At 44.2% G+C, this 11,720-nt stretch overlaps 1 protein-coding gene across 2 annotated transcripts in view; it reads left to right on the top strand.

Moving 5' to 3' along the window:
• The first annotated feature begins 241 nt into the window (after positions 1-241).
• The window catches only part of mapk14a (mitogen-activated protein kinase 14a), a 30,714-nt gene continuing 19,235 nt past the window's right edge, over positions 242-11,720 (top strand). Inside the window, exons 1-3 of one of the 2 annotated variants that reach the window (XM_029724629.1) lie at positions 242-707; positions 6,126-6,255; positions 6,622-6,680. In XM_029724629.1, the coding sequence (XP_029580489.1) occupies positions 589-707; positions 6,126-6,255; positions 6,622-6,680 (308 nt within the window). In that variant the 5' untranslated portion in view covers positions 242-588. The remainder of the gene's footprint in view (positions 708-6,125; positions 6,256-6,621; positions 6,681-11,720) is intronic. The other variant, XM_029724628.1, reaches the window with a different exon arrangement.

Below are 11,720 nucleotides of genomic sequence, written 5' to 3'. Positions count from 1 at the left end.
GCACTTTTTTTTCTCGATACAAAAATTAAAATGTGTCAGTTTATAACTTTCCAGAGGTTGGAGTAATAAAATGCTCCACTACTTAAGGCATTGGCTCGAATCTAAGTTGTGCCTTTAGATTTCGACAAAATGAACAACTAAGGAATCATTTTTCACTTCTCAAACTGGTCCGCTTGGTTTGTTTCCCATGCGTTCCCGGAAGTCTCGTGATGTTGCGCCTCTGGGGTTAGAAACTCCGTGGTTTGTCCTTTGAGCGACTAGAAGGAGTTAGATCTCATTTCGCGACATTTTGTTGTTGCAGCATAGGAGCACGGGCGCGCTGGGTAGGTAACATAGTGAAATCCCGGGAGCCTGAACGCAAATCGGAGTAGAAACGCTTTCTCACCGTCATTTAAATAATTGTGCACCTTGCTACGAACGAACATTACACCCAGCATCTACTGAAGTTGATACGAGTTTCCGAGCAGCTTCTTAAACAAGCTAGTGCAGTAGTTAGCGAACTTACGTTAGTTGCACGAGTCTAGTTGACACCTTTGACCAACAAAAAGCAGAAGTCACAACTTGCAGTTTGAGGGTTGTTCTGCAGGAATGTCGCTGAAAGAAAGACCCACGTTCTATCGGCAGGAGGTGAACAAGACGATTTGGGAGGTACCAGAACGCTACCAGACGTTGTCTCCAGTCGGGTCCGGGGCCTACGGATCAGTTTGGTAATTTACACGTTTTTTGTCCTATGTCTACGCAGAGCTAGCTATAGCTATTGATTTGTACGAGGCCTGCATAGACGCTGAAGTTAGCACGCCAGTTAGGTAGTTACATTCGGAACAGAACGCTGCGCGACCACGGGCCCTCTCGATTCTCGAACCGTGTCAGCGAGAGCGAGCGTGCCCCGACCAGTCTGTTCACACAATAGAATAACATTAGTCAGACGCATATGTTGCGGTATGAAATGTTGCCATGTCCCCAGCCACGTTTACTAGCTAACTGTTACGTGCGCGGTTTAAATGTGTCCAGCTACTTTTATAGGCTGACATTGTAACGTTATCTGAGTAGCAACGTCGATTTGAAAGGTATTCAAGTGTTGCAAATATTATGCAAATTGATGGCCACAAAGAGTTGGGAACTAACAGTTAATTGTTGCCATCTAACATCCAATTGTTTTCTCTCTGTCTACCGAGTGTTTCTGTTATGTTCTATTGTACTTCATCCAATTGGTTGGGAAATGCATTTAGACACAACGTTTGCAGTTTTGTAGTGGATCTCGTTGTAGCTTAAGTGGCTAACTTCTATTGTTAAACTTCCACACGGTGATGCCACTTAATTCTGTATGACATGGTGACTCATATGCCCAGAACAGGTCAAACCAAACTACTTTAAGCAGGATATATGGCTAATTTATTTACTGTCTTGACTAGGTGCATATTGTACGCTAGATATCTGATAACTATGTTTCCATTAATGGGCGTTGCAGGTTACCTTATACAAAACGCTGCATAGATGTCTCAACTATAACCTGGTCTTGGCAATGCTGTCTAAATTCTTGATTTGGGGAAAAGGGCATCTTATAAAGGTCCATTGCAGGTGGGTCTACAAAAACCAGAGGAAACTATGTAAGATATTAAATCAATGTTTTGTATCTAGTGAGAAATGCCTCTTGCGTGTGTAGATCTTTTTTGGTTGCATTGTATGATGTACTGTCATCTACTTCTTCACGTGGCAGTGTGCATAGAAACCACTAGTTCCTGCAGAGATGTGAAAAATGCTAGATCTGCAGCAGATAAAATGGGAGGCACCACCTCTAGCTATATAAAACACAGATTTAAAATCTTTTGTAGTTTTCTTTGGCTTTTGTAGACGGACCTGCAACTGGACACTGACATTTCCCCAAATCGAGAATGGAGACGGTATCGCCAAGAGCAGGCTAGTTGAGACATCTATGCAGCGTTTTGTATACGCTAACTTGTAACGCCAAGTATTGGAAACATAGCTATAGATTGTATGCCAGATATGTGATTACTCTCTTGCTCCTTAGATATTGAGGAAATGTGTCTGTCTGTCTTGACTTTCTTCTTAGATGAGAACATTTTTGTATTTATTTAATCTTTCTTTAACTAGGCAAAAATGGCCTGGCAAAAGGCCTCCTGTGGGGACGGGGCCCGGGATTAAAAATACAAAATAAATACAATATAAATATAGGACAAAACACGCATCACAACAAGAGAGACAACACAACACTACATAAAGAGAGACCTAAGGCGACAACATTGCAAGGCAGCAACACATGACAACACAGCATGGTAGCAACACAACATGACAACAACATGGTAGCAACACAAAATGGTAATAGCACAAAACATGGTACAAACATTATTGGGCTCAGACAACAGCACAAAGGGCAAGAAGGTAGAGACAACCATACATCACACAAAGCAGCCACAACTGTCAGTAAGAGTGTCCATGATTGGGTCTTTGAATGAAGAGATGGAGATAAAACTGTCCAGTTTGAGTGTTTGTTGCAGCTCGTTCCAGTCGCTAGCTGCAGCGAACTGTTGAGGAGTGACCTACGGATGTGTGTGCTTTGGGGACCTTTAACAGAATGTGACTGGCAGAACGGGTATTGTATGTGTAGGATGAGGGCTGCAGTAGATATCTCAGATAGGGGGAGAGAGGCCTAAGAGGGTTTTATAAATAAGCATCAACCAGTGGGTCTTGCGCTGGGTATACAGAGATGTCCAGTTTACAGAGGAGTATAGAGCGCAGTGATGTGTCCTATAAGGAGCAATGGTGCCAAATCTGACTGCCGAATGGTAAAGAACATCTAGCCGCTCGAGAGCACCCTTACCTGCCAATCTATAAATTACATCTCTATAATCTAGCATGGGTAGGATGGTCATCTGAATCAAGGTTAGTTTGGCAGCTGGGGTGAAAGAGGAGCGATTACGATAGAGGAAACCAAGTCTAGATTTAACTTTAGCCTGCAGTTTTGATATGTGCTGAGAGAAAGACGGTGTACCATCTAGCCATACTCCCAAGTACTTGTATGAGGTGACTACCTCAAGCTGTAAACCCTTAGAGGTAGTAATCACACCTGTGGGGAGAGGGGCATTCTTCTTACCAAACCACATGGCTTTGTTTTGGAGGTGTTCAGAACAAGGATAAGAGTAGAGAAAGCTTGTTGGACACTAAGAAAGCTTTGTTGTAGAGCATTTAACACAAAATCTGGGGAGGGGCCAGCTGAGCATAAGACTGTATCATCTGCATATAAATGGATGAGAGAGCTTCCTACAGACTGAGCTAAGTTGTTGATGTAAATTGAGAAAGGCGTGGAGCCTAGGATCGAGCCTTGGTGTACTCCCATGGTGACAGGCAGTGGCTGAGACAGCAGATTTTCTGACATTATACATTGCGCGCGTTGAGAGAGGTAGTTAGCAAACCAGCCCAAAGACCCCTCAGATACACCAATACTCCTTAGCCGGCCCACAAGAATGGAATGGTCTACCGTATCAAAAGCTTTGGCCAAGTCAATAAAAATAGCAGCACAATATTGCTTAGAATCAAGGGCAATGGTGACATCATTGAGGACCTTTAAGGTTGCAGTGACACATCCATAACCTGAGCGGAAACCAGATTGCATACCCTGGAGAATACTATAATGTCAAGAAAGCCAGTCAGTTGGAAATAGGAGTGTGTGTGTGTGTGTGTGTGTGTGTGTGTGTGTGGGGGGAGATCTGTTTGAATGACATCAAAGTTCTCTTGCCCTTCTTTACACTTTTGACATCTATGTTTTACCATTTGAATTCACTTTTACTGAAGTGCCAGCCTGTTCTCAGATCTGTTTGTGCTTTTGCCTACTCCGCTGTCAAACAAAGCATTGGCGTGACAATTCCATAAGGCATTGGCAAGAGAGAAGAAACAGACTGGAACCCAGTCCTGTGAAGTACTGGTAGGCATATGTTTACTTGAACAACAATTTACTTACTATGACTGAGATTTGTGGTTGTCCCACCTAGCTATCTTAAGATGATTGCACTTACTGTAACTCGCTCTGCATACAAGCGTCTGCTAAATGACTGAAATGTGAATGATGACATGTCTGTGTTGAGGTTTATTTTACCTTGGTAGGGCCAGGTGAGCACATGGCATTAAGTCTAATCTTCTAAATTACTAAACTATTGTTGGCCTAGTTTAAAAAAAAAAAATGTTTACACAGATGTGTTACTGCTGCTGCTATGCAACAACAGGACAGCATAATCCGTCAAGGATAATATATTCAAAGGTTTCCTTTACTTTTAAAATGGGCCTAGTCGTACCCAGTATTACCTCCTAGAACCTGCTATGGCATTAGTATCATCTGCTGGGTTGTTGTTGTCTAAGCAAACATCTGGTTGTTGTTTCTGTTGTGCTCCCCACAGCAGGTGGCGACTACTGTGCTGCTGCTAGGCAGAAAGGATTAACTGTTGATGGTCGGATTAGTGCTGTTGGGTTAAAAAAAAAATCACCCGGATATCAGATCAAGGGACATTTTTATATTACATCCACATTTTGCTTCTGTTTATTCAGAACGATTTCCTCCTGTTATGTGGGCACCACAGCTCACATACATACAACTTTATCTAAATGTTTTGCTTGTTGCGGCACTGGGACTTCTGACCTCCTTGGCCACAAGTGTTTGTGCCCCTCTGCTTTGTACTATTAAGTGTGTACAGCAGCTGACTATCTTGGGTGCCAGTCTGTTTCTGCCCTCTTGCCAACTTCTTATGGAATTGTCAATGACAGCTATGGCGTTGGCAAGAGAGCACATAAGAACGCACATATCCATTATAGCAGCTGACCACTCATGACTGGTTAGCAGAAATTCAAAGGAAGAGGAAGTGAGAGGTAGGCTTCCCTCCGGTCCTGGAGTGCCAAAACAGTTCTGTTTTTCATCCTCTCATTCCAATCAGGGACTAATTCAGACCTGGGACATCAAGTGAGTGCAATTAAGTACCAGGTAGAAACAAAAAACAGAAATGTTTTGGCTTCCCCCCGGTATGTCATTCAGCCAGGGTGAATCTCAAAAGTCTTATCCATGATTCTTTGGGTCATCCCTCTCCTCGCCTCCTCAAGATGTCAGAGGAAGAAAGTAGAGTGTTGGAGGAGAAGATCCAAGGTGATGCTCTCCTCCAATGTATTCCTCACTTCCATCTTGACTTTTTTGGATGGTAGCGAGGAGAGATCGACGCCGCAAGGAGTCGAGGGAAAGACTATTGAGATCTCCCCCGGAGAGAGACGTTTGTCCCCCAGCCTGTCAGCCATCTTAATGGAACGGCTGTGTTTTCATTCTGCTATCGTATTAAGAAGGGGGCAAGGAGAAGGGACATCAGGACACTTGGAAACACCTATTGAGATATCCCCAGAGATGCTCTTTCTCCCCCAGCCTTTCAGCCAGACTCGCCATGGCCAGACAGCGCAGCTGTGTTTCAGGGTGGGTCCCAAATGTCACCCATTACCCTTCATAGTGCACTACTACCCATGGACCCTGGTGATTTCTTTTCTTTTTTTTTGCCATTTGGGATGCTGCCTTAGTCTGAGGGATGACATTTTCTGTTTAGCTGATGTCTGTTTTTCCTCCTTACGTCAGCACCTCTTACATCACTTTATCTGGTTTCATGCAAACTCAGCCTTTTTAGTGAGCCATTTTAAAATGTGTTTTTCCTGTGTCTTCTTGGAAAATGACAACCTGGCTGCAACAACTTGTTTTAGGCTGTAGCCTATGTCTAAAGCAGGGGTGTTCAATTCTGTTCCTGGAGGCCCGAAACATTTCTGTTTTTTGTTTCTACCTGGTACTTAATTGCACTCACTTGATGTCCCGGGTCTGAATTAGTCCCTGATTGGAATGAGAGGATGAAAAACAGAACTGTATTGGCACTCCAGGACCAGAATGAAATAACCCTGGTCTAAAGCCTACAGAAGAAGATGAGTTATGTTTTGTTACATGCTGCTGATCAGTAATTTCAAATATTGCATATTATCAGTAAGGATTGTATTTATTTTCAGATGGAACATTTTGGGAGTGATGACTAGTATCTTATCCTATTGTTGTAGCCTAGTTGTTGCAGTAACTTAAACCCCTATCTTGTCTCCTGCAGCTCGTCGTATGATGAGAAGACCGGTCTGAAGATCGCAGTGAAGAAGCTCTCCCGGCCATTCCAGTCCATTATCCACGCCAAGAGGACCTACAGAGAGCTACGTCTGCTCAAGCACATGAAACATGAGAACGTGAGTTTCATCTCTCTTAAAAAGCTGCAGAACTGTTTTATGTGGCTGCTGCGATTCCTCTGCTCTAGTTCCACTTCCCTCTCTTTCTCTTTGCCCCTCTCTCTGGAGCTCAGTCCCCTCTCTCTCTTAAAAGCAGTGGAAGTATGTTGGCTATATTAATCATAGTATGCGACTGTGCTGCGGACTGAGATATCAACTGTAGGAATGTGTTGGCTGAAGTATTCCGCTGCTCTAGTTCCAATGCTCTAGTTCCAAGTATTTCAATGCTCTACTCTGCTCCAACCAATTCATTGTGGAGTCATGAAATCATCTGGGAGAGCTGATACAATCCTCCTTACTTGTTGCGTTGCCCTCTCTGTGTTTCAGGTGATCGGCCTTCTAGATGTCTTCACACCTGCAACTAGTCTGGAGGAGTTCAATGACGTGTGAGTTGAGTTGAAAAATCTAAGCTCTACCGATTTTTTTTTTTTCTTTTATCTACTGTATGTTCCTTTATTATCCTTTCATAACCTTCATTCACTCAGCCAATGCCTATTGACAGAGGATCAATGCCTCGCTTGAAACACAATGAGGACACACAGTGCCTTTTCTTTTCCCGGCAGCAGAGAGTCAACAAAGCCTGCTCTGCCTAGGAAACACCAGGGGTACCTGTGTTACTATTTTCAGTAGTACTACCACATCTCCCTTCCCAACCTTGGAAATAGTTACTCACTGGGTGCCGTAGCTTCAGGCATTTACTGTTTGTTGATGTTGAAAGTTTGTGAGAAGAGGAAGTGGACAGATTGTTCAGTGAGTCAGTGCTGGCCGACTGCCTCCTCGTGTTTGTGTACTATTTGTGTGTACTGTGTGTGTGTACTGTGTGTGGGTGCCTGGCTGAGTGAGTGTCAGACACACAAGCCTAGACCTGTTGCTGCCTCTGCTGAAGGAAAATGTGCAGGAAGGGCCTCTCGTTCCTACACTTCCTACTATTTACCATGTTTGGCTCGACAATGACTGCAACGGAGTTGGGAAGAACACAAACAGATCTGGGGCAGGCTAGCTCTCTGGCAGCTCCACCATCAGAAGAGGCAACTGAAGTGTGGTCTCAGCTGCCCCACTGTCCCAGATAGATTAACACCCCGTACCACAGAGAGGGGAGGAGGGGGAGAGAAAACATATTTTTCCATGAATAGACACACCCAATGTGTTTTAATAAAATCAACTATACATGCATTTTGATGCTTTAAGGGCACTGTTTGAAATAAGACACAAATGACTCGAGGGAGCCAGAGATGAAGAAAAAAACCTTAACCGGTTTCATTTAATTGATAATAACCACGATTTTGAGATTCAAAGATGTTAATCAAAATTCTATTCAAATCTAAATGAAAATGATACAAACCTAAAAAGTAACTGACATTGCTGACTATGTAAAAATAGCCTACAAATAAAAACATAGCAGGCTTCAGGTCGAAAATCTCCTGATTTTAATATATATATATATTTATATATATATTTATTTTTTTAACATTTTTTTTTTTAATAATCAAATCCTATAAATCACTTTGGGTGTGCATGGCTTGTCTGCAACTAACTTGAAACATTGTATCAATTGTTAACTTGGGTCCAACTGGAAGCTCACACTTGCAACATTGTATAAAATATTCTGGACCCTCAGTTTCCCATGTCAGTGAGCTCAGGACAGAGACAGCTGTAGGCTATTTGTGCAAGGGATGAGAAGTAATCAGGTATTTTATGACGGTTGCAGTGGATCAGAGCATTACATTTTTCCCTTTCACGCAGAGTGGTTATCAAAAGGGAGAGAGCTGCTGATCCTCAACACGGGGGCCCCTCGGGTGCATGCTCAGTCCCCTCCTGTACTCCCTGTTCACTCGTGACTGCACGGCCAGGCACGACTCCCAACACCATCATTTAAGTTTGGCGATGACAACAGTGGTAGGCCTGATCACTGACGACGGTGTGACAGCCTGTAGGGGGGAGGTCAGAGACTTGACCGTGTGGGGCAAAGACGACAACCTCTCCCTCAACGTGATCAAGACAAATGATTGCGGACGACAGGAAAAGGAGGACCGAGCACGCCCTCCTCTTTTCGATGGGTCTGTAGTGGAGCAGGTTGAGAGCTTCAAGTTCCTTGGCGTCCACATCACCAACAAACTAACATGGTCCATACACACCAAGGCAGTCGTGAAGAGGGTACGACAAACCTATTCCCCCTCAAGAGACTGAAAAGATTTGGCATGGGTTCTCAGATCCTCATAAAGTTCTACAGCTGCACCATCGAGAGCATCCTGTTGGGTTGCATCACTGCCTGGTATGGCAACTGCTCGGCCTCCGACTGCAAGGCACTACAGAGCGTTCGGCCCAGTACATCACCATGGCCAAGCTTTCTGCCATCCAGGACCTCTATACCAAGCGGTGTCAGAGGAAGGCCCTAAAATTGTCAGACTCCAGCCACTCTAGTCATAGACTGGCCTCTCTGCTACCGCACGGCAAGTGGTACGGGAGCGCCAAGTCTAGGTTCAAGAGACTTCTAAACAGCTTCTACCCCGAAGCCATAAAACCCCTCAACATCTAATCAAACGGCTACCCATACTATTTGCATTGCCCCCCCCCCCACACACACACACACACACACTGCTTCTACTCTGTTATTATCTATGCATAGTCACTTTAATAACTCTACCTACGTGTACATATTACCTCGACTAACCGGTGCCCCCGCACTTTGACTCTGTACCGGTACCCCCTGTATATAGCCTCACTATTGTAATTTTACTGCTGCTCATTAATTATTTGTTACTTTTATTTCTTACTTTTGAAGGTATGTTCTTAACTGCATTGTTGGTTAAGGGCTTGTAAGTAAGAATTTCACAGTAAGGTTGTGTTCGGCGCATGTGACAAATAACATTTGATTTGATTAGTCTCGGGCTCCACAATGGATTAGTTCAGTGCATTCAGACCCATTCCCGATTTCCACATTTTGTTACGTTACAACCTTGTTCTAAAATGGATTAACTTTTTTTATTTTTTTATTCCCCATCAATCTACACATAAGACCCCATAATGACAAAGCAAAAATAAGGTTTTTAGAAATTGTTGATAGTTACATAAGTATTCAGACTCTTTGCTATGAGACTCAATTGAGCTCAGGTGCATCCTGTTTCCATTGATCATCCTTGAAAAGTTTCTACAACTTGATTGGAGTCCACCTGTGGTAAATTCAATTGTTTGGACATAATTTGGAAAGGCACACACCTGTCTATATAAGGTCCCACAGTTGACAGTGCACGTCAGAGCAAAAATCAAGCCATGAGGTTGAAGGAATTGTCCATCGAGGTCCGAAACATGATTGTGTCGAGGCACATTTCTGGTTAAGGGTACCACTTTTTTTTTTCAGCATTGAAGGTCCCCAAGAACATACTGGCCTCCATTCTTAAATGGAAGAAGTTTGGAACTACCAAGACTCTATCTAGAGCTGGTCGCCCTGCAAAACTGAGCAATCCGGGGAGAAGGGTCAGGGAGGTGACCAAGAACCCGATAGTCACTCTGACAGAGCTCCGAAGTTCCTCTGTGGAGATGGCAGAACCTTCCAGAAGGACAAACATCTCTGCAGGACTCCACCAGTCAGGCCAGATGGAAGCTACTCCTCAGTTAAAGGCACATGACTGCCAGCTTGGGGTTTGCCAAAAGGCACCTAAAGGACTTTCAGACCATGAGAAACAAGATTCTCTGATCAGATCAAACCAAGATTGAACTCTTTGGCCTGAATGTCAAGCGTCACGTCTGGAGGAAACCTGGCACCATCCATACGGTGAAGCATGGTGGTGGCAGCATCATGCTGTGGGGATATCTTTCAGCTGCAGTGTCTGGGAGACTTGTCAGGATCGAGGGAAAGATGAACATAGCAAAGTACAGAGAGATCCTTGATGAAAACCTGCTCAGGACCTCAGACTGGGGCGAAGGTTCAGCTTCCAACAGGACAACGACCCTAAGCACACAGCCAAGACAACACAGGAGTGGATTAGGGACAAACCTCAATGTCCTTGAGTGGCCCAGCCAGAGCCCGGACTTGAACCCGATCTAACATCTCTGGAGAGACCTGAAAATAGCTGTGCAGCGACGCTCCCCATCCAACCTGACAGAACTAGAAAGGATCTGCAGAGAAGAATGATAGAAACTCCACAAATAGAGGTGTGCCAAGCTTGTAGCGTCATACCCAAGAAGACTCGAGGCTGTAATCGCTGCCAAAGGTGCTTCAAAAAAATACTGAGTAAAGGGTCTGAATACTTATGTAAATGTGGTCTTACTTTTTTTCAATCCATTTTAGAATAAGGCTGTAATGTAACAATGTGGAAAAAGTCAAGGGGTCAGAATTCTTTACGAATTCACTGCATATATTTGCTACTGCTTAACTAAAAACATTCTGCCAGTCGACTAATTGGGGAATCTTGGCTATTTTCTTCTCATGCATATCTGTGTACACAGCACACATGCCTGCAGGACAGAGGAGCACAGGGAGGGGTTTTCAAACTGCTGTCCAGTATGCATGTGCTGTAGCTGTGGTTCCCCTAACCCAGCGCCAAAAATATGTGACTCAGACTGTTCATAGCTCCTCCTTTACCCCTGTATAGATGGATGGAGGGGGGGGGGGGGACATGGAGGGGGGAGAGACAGTGGGAAAGTTCCGTGGATTAACAGGGATGAGAGCTCACTATTTATATACCTAATTTTCCAGGCCTCAACATGAACCCTTCAGCTAGAGTCCCCTCCCTCCCTCCCCTCTCCCTGTTTGTGCCTTTTGATCTCAGTCATGTTGAAGTAGCCTGGTCTCAGATCAGTCTTTGCCAACAGTTGGCTAATATAGGAGGAGGGCCGTAAGGAGAGGTCCAGTTTAACCAGGGAGTTATTTTAAGACGTTTCTCCTGTGTGGAAACAGTGCAGCATTCATCTATCAGCGGAACAGCAAACTAGCTAGACCTGAGTGAAGCCTCCATGTGCTCCTCCTGTATGTTTTGGCTCATCTTTTTTCCCTCCAGAAGTGCTTACCACTATTTGGAGCTGTTTAAACGACTATGGGATTAGATTTGAATTACAACAATAAGTGGACTTAATGGACGTGTGTGTGTGTGTGTTTAATGACATTATTTGTGGACGGCTCGCCCAGCTGGGGCTTCCAGAGGAGATGTGTGTGTGTGTGTGTGTGTGTGTGTGTGTGTGTGTGTGGGGAAGGGGGCGAGGAGAAGGAACAGCTACTCATTCGTTATCAGCTGACTCCTATGAGACATACGGGAGAACATTGACATGGTGGTAAATCCCTTGATGTATAGATGGGTGGGGTGCGCAACCAGGCAAAAACTGATGGGGTTGGCTTACAAACTCGTAAGCTGTATTTCGTCTGCAAATCTTTTATTGAAAACAAATTGTTCCCAATAAGCACTTTGTCTCTCAAATACATTGTTACAGTT

The sequence above is a fragment of the Salmo trutta genome, chromosome 30 (assembly GCF_901001165.1).
Source record: "Salmo trutta chromosome 30, fSalTru1.1, whole genome shotgun sequence".
Taxonomy (NCBI): Eukaryota; Metazoa; Chordata; class Actinopteri; order Salmoniformes; family Salmonidae; genus Salmo; species Salmo trutta.
The sequence above is the reverse complement of the archived record's forward strand: the minus strand, read 5'-3'. Positions and strand labels throughout refer to the sequence as shown.